Below are 19,341 nucleotides of genomic sequence, written 5' to 3' on the forward strand. Positions count from 1 at the left end.
AATGAGAAAGTTTGAAAAGCTAGATTTTTTTTGTTTGTCTTTTAAGATTGGCCAGTCTGAAGTTTACCTCATCAGTCCTGACACCAAAAAAATAGCATTGGAGAAAAATTTTAAGGAGATATCCTTTTGCTCTCAGGTAAATGGAGATGGGTTTTTTAAATTCAATTGCAATGGAATTTTTAAATGGATTTCTGTAATATCTGTCATGTAACAGAAATGCTAAAGGTTACAGGGTGTATGTTTTCTAAGTACTGTACTTGATTTGTGTTTCGCTTTTCTTCTTTGCTTTGGTATGTTAAGGTAAATTATGAATATAATTTTGAAATTAAGAAATTTGCTGTTAGCAACACTAATGGACAAAATAGATCTACTTTTAATTTTCTCAGTTATTGGTAGTAATGGTCCACAGTCATGACTTCCGGATGCATGTGTATGTGTCTTTGTGCATATTACACATATATATTTACACATTTCATACAAGTGTCTTTTTATTAGATATATTTCTACTTTACAAAAATTTATAACTTTTTGGGTACCAATTATCAGTATTTCTTCTCCCTTCAAATATAGATAGTGCTTATCTTTGAGAATGTTCTACTCAAAGTACAGTGTCTACTTGAAAACTTTTTTCTTGATAATCTTCCAGGTGTTTGTTTCATAGAGAGATTTTGGAAGAATCTATCAATTAAGATTAGCTGTGTCAGTTTTACTCAGGATCTTCCTAACAAATATGAGATCACTTAAGGTTATGTTTGCTTATTTTTTTTAAACTCTGGATTTTTCGTTTTCATAATTGATAAAATATGAAAATGTCAGTGTTGATTTATAATGTGATCTACTTAAATATTCAAAAGGGACTTTTCTGCAAAATGTGAAAATAAAGAATGTTCTTTATAGATTAAATAGGGAACCATTGACAAAGAAAAAGCTTTTCTAAATCATATTTCCTTAAGTTGTAGCCTCTAGCTTATGCTTAACTTGCTATTGGAGAATATTAATTGAGATGGCAAAGCATGTCGATGATTGCTCATTTATTGGAAAATATTTGGCCTGAAAGTAAGATTACCCATAGAGTTTTTATCCTGATTTGCTGCTGTTTCTGTTGAATATTAATGTTAAATGTTTATCATTTCCAAAAGAGTATAGCTTACAAGTTTATATGATTACCTGAACATCAAGCTATCAGCACGCACATCTCTGCATGCTGATGCTTTCAGAATACATTGATGTATTAATATTTATGGCAGATGTTTTATCTGTATTAAGGTGCCTCTGATAGCTGATGATTTTAAAACATGTTTACATATTAATATTTATTAAAAATAGCTCTTATGATTCTATGGTAAAGCCTTGGCCTAATATGTTTAAAAGCTCCTCTACTCTGCATGCATATAATTTTTGACTCTTTCTTTATTCCAGTTCACTTCAATATTTACCTATTTATTTTAGGAGTACAAATATATTTTAAATCTTTTTTTAACCTTTAGGTGTGTGTGCATGCATGCACGTACATGTGTGTATGTGCGTAGTTGTGTTTATTCATGAATCTCTGGTCTGCCTTTGATTTTTTGAGTGGTTTTTGTTCTTTAATACCTAGGTCTCAAACGAAACAACAATCGAATACTAAAATGAGCACGAAAACTTGAATTTTCAGATCTTAGTTCTCTTATTGTTGTGGGGGTAATCAAAGGAACATTCTAGTAAACCACCTTTATTGAGATGTTTTTAGACTTTTTGAAATTTTAAAATATCAGAGAAAATAGTAATTTTCTAGTGCTCTTTAAAAGTGTGCTCTCTAGGCCAGGCGCAGTGGCTCACGCCTGTAATCCTAGCACTTTGGGAGGTTGAGGTGGGTGGATCACCTGAGGTCAGGAGTTTGAGACCAACATGGTGAAACACTATATCTACTAAAAATACAAAAATTAGCTGGGTGTGGTGGTGGGCGCCTGTAATCCCAGCTACTCAGGAGGCCGAGGCACGAGAATCACTTGAACCCTGGAGGCAGAGGTTTCAGTGAGCTGAGATTGCGCCATTGTACACAAGCCTGGGCAAAAAGAGTGAAACTCTGTCTCAAAAAAATAATAAAAAGTAAAATAAAATAAAATTGTGCTATGTAAATCTTGAGGTGCATTTCTGATGATGGTGCGTCTTCTGGATACACCTGAACATCTCATTCTCTCCCTTGGACAGGGCATCAGACATGTGGACCACTTTGGATTTATCTGCCGGGAGTCTTCTGGAGGTGGCGGCTTTCATTTTGTCTGTTACGTGTTTCAGTGCACAAATGAGGCTCTGGTGAGAGAGGACAAGCAATTCTTACCTTGGAACCTTCTTTACAAGGAATTTTAGCTCCACTGATTTTTCTGTCCTTAGGAAAACCAGATAGTCATTGACATATCATTATTTGTCTTTAGTTATTTACTTATGACTATTTAGTAAGTAGCTAATACACATCTGAAGCTTAATTGGGTGTGCATTTTATATTTTTTATTTCAGAAGAACTTGCTCAGTGTCACCCTCTGGTCTAGCATTTTACAGTGTCATTTTAGATGTCTGATCAAAGGAGTTTGCCTTTTTTCTCAGTAGTTTGTATTTTTAGTTTTTACTGTATCAGTCTGTTCTCACACTGCTAATAAAGACATACCCGATACTGGGTAATTTATAAAGGAAAGAGGTTTAATGGACACAGTTCCACATGGCTGGGGAGGCCTCACAATCATGGCAGAAGGTGAAGGAGGAGCAAAGGCACGTCTTACATGGCAGCAGGCAAGAGAGCCTGTGCAGGGGAACTGCCCTTTATAAAACCATCAGATCTCGTGAGATTTATTCACTATCATGAGAACAGCACAGGAAAGACCCACCCCCATGATTCAATTACCTCCCACTGGGTCCCTCCCATGACACGTGGGAATTATGGGAGCTACGACACAGCCAAACCATATCATTTACCTTACCTGCTTTGAGAGCTTTGAGCATCCTTGTAGTATTTTCAGACTGTAATCCTAGCCGTTATTCCAATTATTATCTGTCAAACTGTGAAGAGTAGTACAGAAAACTCTTAAAAGCTTAAAAAGTCTTTTCCATAGATTATCTGACATCTCAGTCCAGTTAATTTCAAGTTGACTTTTTGGTGGCTACAATTTCTCTTCTCTTTGATTAGGTGGACGAAATTATGATGACCCTGAAACAGGCTTTCACAGTGGCCGCAGTGCAGCAGACGGCTAAGGCGCCAGCCCAGCTGTGTGAGGGCTGCCCCCTGCAGGGCCTGCACAAGCTCTGCGAGAGGATAGAGGGTGAGTAGGGGACCTTTTCCAGCGTGAACACAGTGGGAGTTAAAGGTCCCTGGAGAACTTTAGGTGATACTCATCTGTTGGAAGATTCTGCCTAACAGAGGCTTGTGTTAGTCACAGTGATTGTAGGTGGACTCTCAGCGTGCAGTGGGTGTCTTTTGTGTGTCAGGAATTGTGCCGGATGCTGGTGATACAAAGATAAGAACCCAGAACCCTCTTCTGCCACCTCCCTCCAGGGTATTCTGAAGGTGGAGGAGGAGTTAGGGAAACAGGTTACCAAACCAGTTGCCTAGTGTTTATCAAGATTATGTGAGTGGTTAGTCATACTGGCCACTGCAGAGATATCTAGAAAGATAAAAACTAAGGAACTTGTACCGGTTTCTCCATTACAAGGTCATTAGTAACCGCTGCTAGTACAGTTTGAATGGAGACGAGGTAGCACAAAACAGGTTGCAGTTGAGGAGCAAATGGGAAGAAATAAAAGAAACGTGACTATTAGTATTGAATAGTACTTCTAGAAACCTGGCTTAGGAAGAAACTAATAAATGTTATGATTTGTAGCTAATGTGTATTGAATAAGATCTGCCAGGAAATATATTAGGTGCTTTCTGTTATCTATTTAATCCTCACCACATTTGTGGGAGGAAAAGGGACTATTTATTTTGCACATATTGCAGATAAGTAAATTGAGGATTAGAGATGTCTAGGAATAAACTAGTGTATCGTGAGCCCATGATTCACCCCAGGTGGTAAAGCCCTGTTACCTGCCACCAAGCATTTCCAGGAGAAGGCCATACTGGGGGAAGACCTGGGGATTGCAGCTAACTTTGCCTTTTTCAGAACTGGAGAGGTTTGAGTGAATTCAGAGCCCAAGGGGCGGGAGGGGCCAAATGAATCTGAATGGAATGGAGGGGGTTCCTTTTGAACAAGAGTGGGGAGTCCACCTGAGGCAGGAAGTGAGAGTCTCTGTCTCTGGGACTGCAGGGAGGGGCCAGGGGAGAGGACAGAACCAGGTGACAGTGAAAAGGAGTGGTAATATGTTTATCTGAGGGCGTCTGGAAGGTGAAGACTTTTCACCTCTCTGTTCTTGGTTTTGTGTTTTTGTTCTGTTTATGGGAGGATTTCAAAAATTTTTTTTGTGACTTGTGGAGGTCACATGATTTAAACAACCCATGTTATTGTGAAAAGAAAACAAAAATTTGATCATTTCTCATGTTTGGAGAATGTTTATTATACACCTGTAATCCCTGCACTTTGGGAGGCCGAGGCGGGTGGATCACCTGAGGTCAGGAGTTCAAGACCAGCCTGGGCAACATGGTGAAACACCGTCTCTACTGAAAATACAGAAATTAGCTGGGCGTGGTGGCGTGTGCCTGTAATTCCAGCTACTTGGGAGGCTGAGGCAGGAGAATCGTTTGAGGCCAGGAGACGGAAGTTGCAGTGAGCCGAGATTGTGCCACGCACTCCCAGCCTAGGTGACAGAGTGAGATGTCTCAAAAAAAAAAAAAAAAAGGAATGTTTATTATAAGCTATAATTTTGTAAAGACAACATTGCTTTTAGGTCCAATTTTCCTTTTTAAAAAAATTATAGTAAAAATATATGTAACACAAAATTTACCATTGTAACCTTTTTGTAAGCATACCCTTCAGTGGCATTAAGTCCATTCACATTGTTATGCAGTCCTCACCACCAGCATCTCCAGAACTTTTTCATCTTCCAGAACTGAAACTCGTTAAATGCCAGCTCTGCTCCTTCTCAACCTCTGGCAACATCCGTTCTGTTTCTAGGTAACTTCATATAAGCAAAGTCATAAAATATTTATCTTCTTGTCTCTGGTTTATTTCACTTAGCATAATGTTTTCCAGATTCATGTGAACCGTAGCGTTGTCTGAATTTCATGCCTTTTTAAGGCTGAATAGTATTCCATTCCAAAAGCGTGTAGCACGTTTTGTTGATCCATTTACTCGTCCATGGACATTTGGGGTCCTTCCATCTTTTGACTATTGTATGAATAAAGCTGCTGTGAATGCTGATGTGCAAATACCTGTTGAAGTTCCTGCTTTCAATTCTTTTGGATGTATATCCAGAAATGAAACTGCTAGGGTATGTGGTAATTTTGTTTAATTTTTTTGAGGAACTGCCGTATTGTTTCACAGTGGCCACACCATTTTACAATCCCACTGGCAATGGGTAAGGACCCCAGTTCTTTTACGTCCTTGCCAAAATGTGCTACTTTCTGTTTTTGTTTTGTTTTGTTTTTGATGAAAGCCGTCCAGATAGATGTGAAGTGGTATCTGGTTTCCCTTTTTAAATAAGATAAATTAACAGTTGACATCTTAAGGTCTGGGAAGGGTCATTTGTGGCATTACAGTGCTCTTTAAAATGAAGAAAGATGATTAATATATTCAACTGTGTTTTCCACGTTGTTACTATTTGCTGACATTACACAAAATATATCTGGGAACAAGAAAACGTTTGCTTTAACGAGAGTTCCCAACCAAGAGGATCACTAACTCTTTCCTTAGTGGTTGTCAAGATAAGGTAAATGATGACAGAAATGCCCCTTAAGAGCTTATTGAAAAGCCAGCAGTGACTTTGGCCTTGAAGATAAAGCAGATCACGATCTGCAGGAACTGGAATGCTTCCAGCGCTCCCCTTGATAAATCTTTCTTTGGTCTGGCTTAGCTTTCAGAAAGTTACAGCTCAAAAGTTTGATCAGGGTAGATTTTGCTGCTGTCGTTTTGGAATTAATCATTTGATCCATCTTTCACCTGATAAAATCCAACCAAGGCACAAAACTCTACTAATGCCAGAACATTCTTAAATAGTACAATTAGAAGTCTGGTGGGGGTATGTTTTACCTACATGATGGAACTCATTTCTAAAAGTGTAGAGGGCACGTTATTAGAAGAAGTGCTAGTTATTACATAAACAGTTTTACGGTTCCTTGCTTTTTGTTGTTGTATTCCTAATAAGTAGAATGAAGTGGCTTATTCAAACTCATTGTATATTGGTGTAAGAGTAGTTCTAGCAGGAAGTTATATGGTCTGATCAATAACTCTGTAAAACTGTGGAGAGGACTAGTGATGTGGCCACACAAAGACTTAAAGAGTGTGTTTTCTTAGTAAGTGTAGTCAAGTCATCCCCCAGAATCTACAGAATAGAATCAGTAACGCTGTTCATGTTGATTACGCTGCACTCTACTCTTAACATGCGACACATCAGAAGTGCAGCTCTACCCAGTTCTGTGTTTGACCCATATACAACTCAGTGGTATTTATATAGTATTTTGCTTATTTTAAAAGAGGAGCATTTTGGGAATTACTAGACTGAATTATGCTTTCATTAAAAAAATTAGTTGAACTAAGATTTTCTTTTGCTCTCAGAGCAAATTTTCCTTCAGTAAAACACAGTCATTCATCACCGCTCCCTCTAACAAGGGCCGTTTCTGCACCGGCAGGGAGGCGGCCTCACTGACCAGCGGAGCCCGGAGGGGTTGTAGTTTGGGAACCCCCTTGACGCTGGTTACCTTTTTCTGCTTCAGTCCTTGCTTCCCATTCCCCTCCATAAGCCATTTTGGCATCAGCTGGGCCTCTCTGGGGAGACGCGTTCAGTGTGGAACTGAAGGGTGCTTTCAGTGGGTGTACAGAAACCACCCAGGAGGCGCTAGCTGTGTGAGAATCCCTGGGGGAGGAGCTCGCACCTAGGCGGGCCGGCTGTTTAGAGATGGGGCCGGAAGGACCTCATGAGTTAGGCATCCTGCAGACAGGGTGAAACTGCTCAGAGAATTGCTTCACAGCTGCCGAAGCCACGACTAGGCTGCATTTCGTGATTTCACCTGAGATTGGCAGAGCGTCTAGTTAGTCTAACTCTTCTTAGGCCTTGGCATTTATTCGTCTATTCCCCACATCTGAATGTTTCATGAAACAATATCGTTTTTCCAAAATATGATACTTTGACTGTCAGAGATGTCCTCCATATGTGGGGGAGATTTTTAGTGCATGATGACTTCGCGCTTATTTGATTCATAAATCTTAACTCTGTTTCGCGTCAGCATTTAAGTAGTTGATACAGTAAAGCCTTGTCTGTTTCCCTGGCTTCATGTGACCTGACAGCTTGCTGAAAGAGTGATTGCATTGCACTTTGACGAAGGCGCTGTCCTTCCTGCACTTTAACCCACCTCTGAGCTCACTCTTGTATTGCAGTCACCTGAGTGTCAGGTGACTTGGCTCTGCTAGTCAGGGAGGGCAGTGGAGCAGTTAAGGGTTTGGTTGCTGGAGGCAACTTACTTAGCTGATGACCTTGGACAAAATACTTGACTTCGATGTGCCTCAGTTTCTTCAGTGGGCACTGGGATTACTTAAAAAAAAAAAAAGGCCCATTTCTAGTATTCATTTTAGGGTGAAATGAAATAATGCACATAAAGTGTTAAGTGAAATGGCTTGGCAGTCACTTAAATATTATTTCTACGGTGGCCTCAGGGTTTTCTTGGGTTAAAAAAAGGGAAAAAGAATGTCTTTCTGGAAGCAGAGATGGCTGTAACAGTGTGATAGGGCAGCCGCCTCTGCCACAGTCCCACTCTACTGAGAGGTTGTGGGATCTGCCTCGGCTGCCGTGGGAGGAGCCGTGGCTTTGGGCAGACTTGGCTGCTGATGGGCCTCCTGGCCTTTCACAAGTCGCCTGGCTTCTCTGGGCATCAGCAAAACCGTCTGCAAAACGAAGGCATGGTTTCCAAGTCCTTACAGACAAGCCCCTGGCCCAGCAGATTTCCCTCCCGGCCATCCGTAGTGATGTAGGTGCCTCGCACACTGTTCTCCAGCCCAGAGCCTTGGCCAGGCCTCTGCCTCAGGGCCACCCTGGTGGGATGAGAAGACAGTGCCAGGTGGGTGAGGTGAGAGCTGCCCTTGGAAGAAAAATAACCCGTGCAGTTTTTTTCTTTTCATGGCAGTTGGGTCAGCATATTCTTTCATTATCAACCTTCTCATCATGTGTGACGTTTATCACTGGACACCACGAAAAGGCAGAGCAGGCTCTGAGCCGTATTTGTGTGGGGAAGGAACTTCTTGAAATACCAGGTTCTCATGGGTACTAAAATGATGTAATGACTTTATTTTTATAACTTTTCCTCAAAACCCTTTGTAACATTAATTAAATGTAATGTTCATTAAGTTATTAATAAGCATGTGGTGGTGTAAGAAAAATTGTGAGCCACATGCATCAGTTTTCTTTGATGGAGAAATGTGCGTCAGTTTTCCAACAGAATAGGAGTTGTTTTTCCCTAAGAAAAAGTTGTCAGGTTTACGTATCAACACAAGAATTTATCATTTTCTGAGGAGAAGTTTCTGATTATGTGAGGTATTTTAACAGGGAGAAAGTAATTTGGAGCCTCACAATCCTGAGGTAGAGTACAAATAAGTGGTCTGTGGAAATGACATAAGCTCTCTGGGTCTTAGTTTTCTTAGCTGTAAACTGGGGGTAATAGCATCCTCTTCATCAGATTGTTTTGAGAATTAAATGGTGCAAGCTTAACGCCTATTATTCAGTGTACAGTGCATCAGAGCTCGTTTAGAAGATGATGACAAAGATAACAGCAACACTATTTTCGATGAAAATTTCCACGCCAAGCATAGTGGCTCACGCCTGTAATCCCAGCACTTTAGGAGGCTGAGGTGGGCGTATTGCTTGAGCTCAGGAGTTCGAGACCAGCCTGGGTAACATGGCGAAACCTCGTCTCTACTAAAAATACAAAAATTAGCCGGGCATGGTGGCATGTACCTGTAGTCCCGGGTACTGGGGAGGCTGAAGTGGAAGGATTGCTTGAGCCTGGGGAGGTCGAGGCTTCAGTGAGCCATGATTGCACCACTGCAATCCAGCCTGGGTGACAGAGTGAGATTCCATGTCAAAAAAAAAAATAATAAATTTTTTTTTTTTTTCCATAAAACCTTGAAAGTCTGAAGTGGAAGAGAATGTGAAGGGGATGTGTGTGGAAGAGGTTAACTTCCTATCTCACAACTTTTGCATAGAGTTTTTTCATGCCTCTTTTTTTTTCTCTTAATAGGAATGAATTCTTCCAAAACAAAACTAGAACTGCAAAAGCACCTGACAACATTAACCAATCAGGAGCAGGCGACTATTTTTGAAGAGGTTCAGGTACAGTACAGTTACTAATTTCTAGAAGGAAAGAAAAGGCAGGCAGCTTACCTGGGAAATGCTATGTATACAAAATAGCAAACCAGTGTTGTCCCAGCCTGGGGTAAGGTGCCTTGAGTTAGTCTTGGTTTCTGGGGTGTCCAATCTTTTGGCTTCCCTGGGCCACATTGGAAGAAGAAGGATTGTCCTGGACCACACATAAAAGACACTAACGATAGCTGATGAGCTTAAAAAAATAACAAAAATCACGCACACACACAAAATATCAATGGTGTTTGTTTATTTGTTTGTATAACAGAGTCTTGCTCTGTTGCCCAGGCTGTAGTGCCATGGCATGATCCGGGCTCACGGCGATCTCCGCCTCCCGGGTTCAAGTGATTCTCCTGCATCAGCTTCCTGAGTAGCTGGGACTACAGGCGCGCCACCACGCCCGGCTAATTTTTGTGTTTTTAGTTGAGACAGGCTTTCACCATGTTGATCAGGCTAGTCTTGAATTCCTGACCTCGTGATCCGCCCGCCTTGGCCTCCCGAAGTACTGGGATTATAGGTGTGAGCCACCGCACCAGGCCCAACATCTCATAATGTTTTAAAAGCGCTTATGAATTTGTGTTGGACTATATTGAGAGCTGTCCTGGGCCACATGTTGGACCTGCTTGGCTTAAGCTTTCACAGTCCCATAGAGGGTCCAGGTCAGAATTGCAGATTCCCATGAGGCCTTAGCTTAGATAGTAAAACTAACTGAAACAGACAAGCTTCTTCCTTAAACTAAATGTTAGCATAAGAGAGAGGAAATTATAAAATGGAAAGCGCCTTAGTCTGGGAGACAGAAGGTCTGGCCTCTGGTCTACATGCACTCATCTGTTCCCTGGGAAACCTCTGCCCGCCCCTTCCTGCTTAGGATTTCAGCCCTAAGTGTGGCAGTCGAATGAGACAACATTTGGTTCATGAGCTTGAACAGAATTGTTCCTTCTTTCCCCCCACACCATTTTTTCTTTTCGTTTTTGAAAATAAATTTAGGTCATGCTGTCTACTTGGAACCCGATAATATATCAAACCTACAAAAACAAAACAAAATTCAAGCTCATCGGCTTTCTGCAGTAAACTTGGAAGCTAGCTCTTGCCCTTGCATTTAGATGCAATGTATCTCGGGGAGACCATGCTGTGTGTGCTGGCATGCCTGTAGCCTGTTCATTATGAATCTTTAATGAGGTCATCCAAAATTTCATGTCTGCTTTAGCCGAGGGCCATTTTTGATGGCTCCCTGGCACTTTTTTAGGGAGGGAAGCATATCAAAACAAAGAATAAATATCTCCTTTTGCGGGGCAGGCAGCAGATTCTGTAAATAGAGGAGCCATTAAACAAGACAGCTAGCAACTGGGTGGGTTTAAGTGCTTTTCCCTCCTTACTGGGAAAATACTATACTAGGATCCACGATCTGCTTTCTGTTAGTGTAAAAAAATGAAAGGATTGTCTCTCTCTCTCTCTCTTTTTTTTTTTGAGGCAGAGTCTCACTCTGTCACCCAGAGCCAGAGTGCAATGGTGCAATCTTGGCTCACTGCAACCTCCGCTTCCCAGATTCAAGCGATTCTCCTGCCTCAGCTTTTCGAGTAGCTGAGATTTCAGGCACCTACTACCACCACACTCTGCTAATTTTTATACTTTTAGTAGAGACGGGGTTTCACCATATTGGCCAGGCTGGTCTTTAACTCTTGACCTTGTGATCCGCCCTCCTCAGTCTCCCAAAGTGCTGGGATTACAGGTGTGAGCCACCACGCCTGGCCATCTTTCTCATTTTAATCACATGTTAGAGGTCTTGTCTTATTCCCTTGTTCTCCTTCTACAGTAGAATTGGCATATGCTGTAGGAAGAGAGCATAGAAAGATGTTTTTTCATGTCTTAAATAGCCTAGAGGGTAATTTTCACAATTTTCACTTGTCTTTACATTTTCTTGTTTTCTTTTGAATCAACTTGAGACATGCTACTTTGTTTTTTCTTAAAAGATCTTTAGAGTTCTAAGTACACAATACTCTTAGACAAATATAATGTGATTTGCATTTGGAATTCAAAAATGGACAATACGCTTCTGATTGTTAATGCATTTACAATTCAAGCTGGGGCCTTTTTCATCTAATGCTGGCTTGCTTACTGTTCTAGAGCTGTCCAGTCACTTTAAGAAACCATCTTTCTTTTCTTTTTTTTTTTTTTTTTGAGACTGAATCTTGCTCTGTGGCCCAGGCCAGAGTGCAGTCGCATAATCTCGGCTCACTGCAAGCTCCGCCTCCTGGGTTCAGGAGGTGGGGTTTCACCATGTTAGCCAGGATGGTCTCCATCTCCTGACCTCGTGATCTGCCCGCCTCAGCCTCCCAAAGTGCTGGGATTACAGGTGTGAGCCACCGCGCCTGGCCACGAAACCATCTTTCTAGCAAGCATAGAAGAGGAACTTCCCTTTCATAATGTGGGTTTTCTTTTTTGTCTAGACAGCACCACGTAGCTCTCCCTAAAACAGTGTGATGAATCAGTATAGGTAATACACAAAATATTCTTCCACAGCAATGAGATGTTCCTAATGGGCATGATTCCAAGATTCTCTGTGACTCATGCAGGCTTTTAGGCACTGAGTACATCATGGCAAAGACACTTCAGAACAGAGTAGGTTATGACTAAGGTTTGCTTTAAAAAAAGAGCATTCAGTTAATATCCTGAGGCCCCTATGTGTTGTTCTAGAGGTCTCTGTAATTGTTTAGTTGCATCAGACACCAAAGAAAGGGAAGTTGTATTGTTCACCAACTTTGAAAAGCCAGCTCTCGCCTTGTCTTCCATCACCATGAGTGTGACTGTTCCTTGAGTGATACAGATTTGCCCATGAATCTTTTGTTCTAGAGGCTTGTTAGATGGTCTTGTTGAATTATGTCCTCAATGACCATTCTTGGTTTTGTAAAACATTTTATAAACCAAGTCATTGGTTTCGTTTTAGACAGCAATGCTGGCTGATGTGCTTGAAAATAATACATTTCAAAAAGGTTGTAAGGAAAAAGGTGACTTTGCAGTTTCCGGAGTCTTCTTATAAATAGAATAGTAAATATTTTCCTTTGTTCAGTCTTTCCTGCAGGGGAATTTGTTTCTGAAAAAGTGCTCCACGTGCAAATTTTCATAACGGAAATATAATTACCATTGAAATTAATGGTACATGATTACTTAGTTATTAAAACATACCATATTCAAGGATCATGTAAATGAATATTTAATTTAAAAAATGGAACTCTAACAGCTATAAAGAAATCACTGATAACTGTGTGTAAATGATGCTGGAGGTTATCTCTGCTGTAAACAAGCTGATTTTGAGCACTCTGAGAACTTGGTGCCAGACAGTCATGTGGGCAAACCACACTGCAAAGCTGTCTTTTTATTTATGAGCTTTCTGAAATGTTTCATTTTCAAACATATCTAGCTAGGCATAGGTGAGGATGACCCCCTGATGCTCTGTTACTGGGTGAATATACTGAATCCAAATTGATCATCTCAGGATAAGAATTGCTGTGAAGCCAACGTGGGGCTAGTAAATAAAATATCTCAAAGTCTAATTCTCCTAATCTATATGAGTGTGTTTGAGGGAATGACTTAATTAAATACTGACTAGATAAATCAAGTAGATTTGTACGCAATAGACGTTGATAACTCATTAAGTGACATGACTTCACAAGTTAAAGGTTAATGGTCAGAAGAGACTCTTTTTACTTTCTGAAGAATATATATCAGGTTAGTTGGATTTTCCATGGTTTTAAAATGATTTCTTACAAAATGGGATTATAATTGTTTGAAAGATGGTAGACTGCAGTGTCCATGTGAGGGTTGTCTTTTTAAGTAGTTCCCTTAGGAGACCATGGGCTTTCTCAGCGTTCTGGGATGCATTAATCAGTGTTGGAAATGTATTGATTGATTTATTAATTTTTTTGTAAGAGAAAGGGGCTCACTATGTTACCCAGGCTGGAGTGCAGTGGTTATTCTAGGGTGTGATCAGAACACATTTCAGTCGCGAACTCCTGGGCTCAAGCAATCCTCCTACCTCCGTTTCCTCAGTAGCTGGGACTGCAGGTACATGCCCCCTTGCCCAGCTGGCAGTTTATTTCTGAATTTCCTTTATGATAATTTATAAGCCTCTTATAGGTTAAGAAACATGTAACTAACTTAGTTTTGTTACTTTTAACAGGCAATTAATTGTTTTGTAATATTCTTTTATAAATTGAAGTATAACATACAGATAGAAAAGCACACAAATCAAAGATGTGTAATTGAGTGAATTTTTATAAGGTAAATACAACTGTGCAGCCAGTGTCAAGATTAAGAAATGGAACATTTCTGGCCAGGCGCGGTGGCTCACGCCTGTAATCCCAGCACTTTGGGAGGCCAAGGTGGGTGGATCACTCGAGGTCAGGAGTTCAAGACCAGCCCGGCCAACATGACGAAACCCTGTCTCTACTGCAAATACAAAAATTAGCTAGGCATGGTGGTGCGTGCCTGTAGTCTCAGTTACTCGGGAGGCTGAGGCATGAGAATCGCTTGAACTTGGGAGGTGGAGGTTGCAGTGAGCCAAGATTGTGCCACTGCACTCCAGCCTGGGGGAAAGAGTGAGACTCTGTCTCCCCCAAAAAAGAAAGAAATGGGGCATTTCCATTGCCTCATAGTCCTCTTTTGTGTCTGCCTCAAGGTAACCATCATCCTGACTTCTGACACCATAGTTTAATTTTGAACAAGCAGGTAATTTTTGATGGCAAAGTGATGTTACCCAATTTGATTCCCCATTATTTTCCTAAGACTTGTCTCTCTGACTGATGAATGTTCATAAAGTTAAATCACCTTTAAGAAATAATGATTTAGCCGGGCGCGTTGGCTCATGCCTGTAATCCCAGCACTTTGGGAGGCCGAGGTGGGTGGATCATGAGGTCAGGAGATCGAGACCATCCTGGCTAACACGGTGAAACCCCATCTCTACTAAAAATACAAAAATTAGACGGGGAGTGATGGCGGGCGCCTGTTGTCCCAGCTACTCGGGAAGCTGAGGCAGGAAAATGGCGTGAACCTGGGAGGTGGAGCTTGCAGTGAGCCGAGATTGCGCCACTGCACTTCATTCAGCCTAGGTGACAGAGCGAGACTCTGTCTCAAAAAAAAAAAAAAATAATAATAATAATAATGATTTGCCACTATCGAGGATGGTGAAGTTGCATGGGAGATTTTAGGGAGATGACAACTCACTAATTGTATTTCAGAATTATGTTAAGGAAAGATTTGTTTCTTGATCGTGTATAACACCATAAACGTTTATTTCTCTGCTTTAGTGACTTCTCTATGATGTTTAACAAGTTCCATGATGCAGTCTCTGGTTCTTAATCAGTTTTTAATGAAAAACAACTGTGGTAGTATACTGTTCCTAGTTGTGGTCTAATTTCCTTCCTATTTGAATAGTTTTTTAAAGTGTATTTTGAGGGGAAAAATACGTTAATACTCCTCCTCTACTATACGATTAGCTTTTTAAAATATTTTGAAATAGATGATGATGAAGAATTTCTCCAAGCACAATATACATTTTCTTGTGGGGAGAGCTGGAAGGTTTAATTAAAGACACAGGAGAAGAAAGAGTGGGCCAACCATCAGGTGCCTGTACCTACTCAGAGGCCTCTCGTAATTCCTGTTCGCTTCCCTGGACCTTTTTTTTTTAATAGACTTAATTTTTTTTTAGAGTAGTTTTAGGTTTACAGGAAAATTGGGTGAAAAGTACAGAGTTTCCATATTAGCTTTCACTGTCCCCCACCCCACAGTTTCTCCGATTTTTAACATATCTTGCATTACTGAGGGTTCATTCATTATAATTGATGAGCCAATATTTGTACATTAATATTAACTAAAGTTCATGGCTTACATTTGGGTTCACTGTTGGTGTTCTATATTCTGTGGGTTGTGACAGATGCTTAATGTCATGTGCCCATCATTATGGTATCATACAGAATAGTTTCACTGCCCTAAAAATCCCCATGCTCTGCCTGTTCTCCCACCTCCTCCCTAATCCTTGATCATTTTGCTCTCTCTATAGTTTTGCCTTTTCCAGCGTGTTATGTGGTTGGAATCACACAGTAGCCTTTTCAGACTGGCTATTTTTGCTTAGCAATATGCACTTAAGGTTCTTCCATGTCTCTTTATGGCTTGATAGCTCATTTCTCATTGCTGAATAATATTGTGTTTTATGGATGCACTACAGTTTCTTTACATTTGCCAATTGATGCCCATCTTAGTTGCTTCCAAGTTTTGATAATTGTGAATAAAGATGCTGTAAACATGAGATCGTAGGTTTTTGTGTGAATATAAGTTTTCAGCTCATTTGGGTAAACACCAAGGAGTGCAGTTGCTGGGTCATGTGGTCAGAATGTGTTTAGTTTTACAAGAAACTGCCGGCCTGTTTTCCAAAGTGGCTGTACTGTTTTGCATCCCCACCAACCATAAATGGGAGTTCTTGTTGTTTTGTGGACATTTGGACTTAGTGTGTCCATAACTCTTTGATCTAGCAGTGTTAAGTTGGGATTGTGGCATTACTGCCACTTTCCTTTTTGAGAATCTAATGCTCAGTTTCTCTAGAGAAATCCACTTGTTGCATGTAACTTGTAAAATTTTATAATATTGAGGTTCATGCCCTGGAGTCCAGGTTGAGAGTGTCTGCTTTAGCCTCTAAAATATTTAATATCTCAGTCCGAAATCTGAAAGAACAGGAAGTCCTCGATGGAAACAAACCCTTCTAATCATTAACTATCTTTTCCTTACATGACAAGAACAACTTACCTTTTATCTTGTTCATTAAGAAAGGACTGGGTTTCTTTAAGAAAGGACTGTCAGAAAGTCTGAGTTAGACGTGCAGGGTAAAGTCGCTTTCTTAGTTAGCTGGGGAAGAAGTGACCAAGAGTGGTGTTGACCCAGACTCAGATCCTTGTGTAGTCGATCCATTTATGTCACTGAATTTGTTTTAAAGAACAGGCTGGAAGTTTGGAGTAGGGAGAGAGGAGGAACGGGCAATGGATATTTGTCAATATAAAAAAAGATGTATTTTCAAAACTTACAGACTAAAAACTTTGTGTATCCCAAAGCAATTCATTTTACTTTGTTTATATACAGATAAAATAATACATTAAATTAGGTAGACTTTAAAAAAATGCACTCTGGCATTTCAAATCCAAGGCATTTGGGGGCAGGAGGAGACCGTGGAGTTTCCTCTGCGCACCATCCTCACTTCAGCAGCCAGGGAAGCTAGGATTAAGGGGCGTGGCTTCCGTCTCACTTCTAGGCAGCAACCAGAACCTACATGTCCTGACTTTGGTCCAGTGTGCGGTGCCACGACCCTGTCTAAAAGTTAAAAGGTATAGAGAGAATTTTTTTTAAAGAAAGAAGAAAGAAATGTAGTACACGCCATGAAATCTTGTATGGAAGGACGTGCCCCATGGGGATTCCACAGAGTGCTTCACGGTGAACACATTTAGCATAGGAAATTATGACATTGAATCCCGTTGCTGTTTTCCTTGCCCATTCCCTAAGGGTTTGTCAATGTTTGGTCATTATGGTCCCTGACCTCTGGGTATTTACATGGATTTTGTGTTTTTCCTCATGTTTTAAAAACTATTTATTTGTTAAACATTTTGACTCTGTCTCTATCTGATATTAAGGATTCATTTTAGATAGGAGGACAGCAGAGATCACAAGCTGAATCTGACCGTCTGGCTCCACTGTTCCTTTTTAAAAATTACCTCTACTTTTAGGACCATTGGTGCCCCCTAGTGAGATAACTGAGTAAAAGCACTAGTTTAGTGAATGGAAGCTGTTAGCGTTTAAAAAGAGACGGCTTAGCAATGTTGTTGACCATTAAAAATCCTGTTTCTGATTTTTGTTTTCAAGAAATTGAGACCAAGAAATGAACAGCGAGAGAATGAATTGATTATTTCTTTTCTGAGATGTTTGTATGAAGAGAAACAGAAAGAACACATCCATATTGGGGAGATGAAGCAGGTATGGCATTTTTGTCTCTTGTAATTGTTCCCAAGTCTCTGTGTAGACAACGTTTTGAGGATTTTCTGAAACTCTGATACCTCTTTTTCTCTCTCTGTTTTATTTTCCTTTGTTGCACATAGAGGGGAGATTTGGGGGTGTTAGATTATGCATGCTTGAGAAGATAGGAAAAGTTTCTGTCTGCACCATAGCAGAGTTGGAACAGCTGCTCTAATAAGAGGACTGGCTTAGAGCAGCAAGAATTGAGTGTAAGAGTGGATGCCACCAAGATGAGCTGCTTGGCTTGCAGGGAGCTGGTCTGTCACCTCGCCTTTCTTCTCTGTAAACCTGGACAGACATTGCATGGCTGCCTTTGGAATTACAAAAAGTACCTGAACGTCCTTTGTGATACAAATGCTAGGTCACAAATCAGATACAATGTTAGCAAGCCTGACTTATGTGCTCTTCAGGTTAGAACTTGGATTAATTCCATTTTGCATGATGAAAATACAGAGTCTCCCTCCCCTCCACTGTCTACAGCATTATTTAACTTTTCTCTTTGTGGGGTCTCAAGGTAGAAGCTGAGGCTCTCTGCAGATCTCTCCCTTGGAAGATCTTCCCGTTTGGGAGTCCCTATGTTATGTGGTACCGCAGACCATTTCCTTTGTCTTTTGGACTCCGTGTGAGTCCATTCGTAACGAACCATTAATAGCTTCAAAACATACACGTTTTATGTTTGCTAAAGTTACGTGTTGGCCAAAAATCTAGGGAAAAATCAGTGAAGGATGTACAAGTTTCTCAGTTTCCCAAAAGTGTGTCCCCTTTTCTTTTTGAACACTCCCCGCGTGCGTGTGCCAAAGACTTCTGTGCTCAGCGGTGTGCCCTGTCCCACCGCAGCCTTTGCGTCTGGACCCTAAACCAAGTGTACAGTTTTCATGGGGTGTACACTTAGCAAATCTCCTCATTAGGTTTCTACCTTCCGATGGCTTAGGCAAATGCATGCCTTCCCTGAACCCTTGGGCTGGTGTACAGTGTCAGCCATGGTTTCTAATCTCATTGGCCAGCCATGGGGTCCTTTAGCAGTGACTCTAACATGAGTATATGACCTGTTTTTTTTTTTTTTATTTTTGACTTTTGGTCTTGATTTGTAGCCATTCCTCCCTTCTCAGCCTGTACCCTTAAGATGGCATTCAAGTTCTGTGTGTCTCCTGTTCACTTTTGGATGGACCACACAATCTAAGTTTTCAGTTAATTCTCGAGTTCATTTTTCGCCTATTTCTTTTCTCTTTTCCACTCCCTTTTCCCCCTCTTGTGCCACTGATTTTTTTCCCTGTTCCGACTATCTTTTATCTGAGTCAGTCTGACGTGTTCCAACAGAAAATTGATAATTTTGGAGTAATTTATAACTGCTAGAAAGGGGAATGAAGCATTTACGGTGGATGGAAAGTCTTCTTTTACTAAACATTTTGAGCATTTGTGGTGAATGGAAAGTTTTGACCTAACTGCAGACTCATTTTTATGGACCAGGATATTTTTATGGTTTGAGCATAGATCATCCAATAGAGAAATGTGTTTAATGTTCCCCGCCCCCCCGCCAAAGTATAAGAGTTCAGTGTAGAAGCCTTACAAGCAGAACTGGCGTCTGTGCAACACTTTTACTAGGGGTTTCTAAACATCATGACCCAGAAGGCTCATGTCTTCATCTATAAAGAAGCTGCCCTAATCCCCTGATGAGGCTGGTGTACTCCAGGCTGGACATTCTCATGGGCTCTGAGGAGTGGGCTTCTCAGAGCAGCAGCTGCTTTATAGACCTGTTAGGCACAGCTTTGAGGTTCACTGATAGATTCTTTGCATGTTTTCTGCTATCAGTTTAGCCACATG

General features: G+C 40.8%; 1 protein-coding gene across 27 annotated transcripts in view; it reads left to right on the top strand.

Moving 5' to 3' along the window:
* Nucleotides 1–19,341, top strand: part of TBC1D1 (TBC1 domain family member 1) — a 253,237-nt gene that overhangs the window by 128,467 nt on the left and 105,429 nt on the right. For 17 of the 27 annotated variants that reach the window (XR_012434775.1, XR_012434776.1, XM_045392240.3 and 14 more), the window contains 5 exons: nt 47–136; nt 2,191–2,295; nt 3,161–3,293; nt 9,350–9,441; nt 17,371–17,481. Coding sequence is in view for 23 of the 27 variants with exons in the window: in XM_045392240.3 (XP_045248175.2) it covers nt 47–136; nt 2,191–2,295; nt 3,161–3,293; nt 9,350–9,441; nt 17,371–17,481 (531 nt within the window). In the remaining 4 variants the exon portion in view is untranslated. Of the gene's footprint in view, nt 1–46; nt 137–2,190; nt 2,296–3,160; nt 3,294–9,349; nt 9,442–17,370; nt 17,482–19,341 lie in introns of those variants that run through there. The other 10 variants (XM_074039530.1, XM_045392241.3, XM_074039524.1 and 7 more) reach the window with 2 other exon arrangements.

Source organism: Macaca fascicularis, chromosome 5 (genome assembly GCF_037993035.2).
Source record: "Macaca fascicularis isolate 582-1 chromosome 5, T2T-MFA8v1.1".
Lineage (NCBI taxonomy): Eukaryota > Metazoa > Chordata > Mammalia > Primates > Cercopithecidae > Macaca > Macaca fascicularis.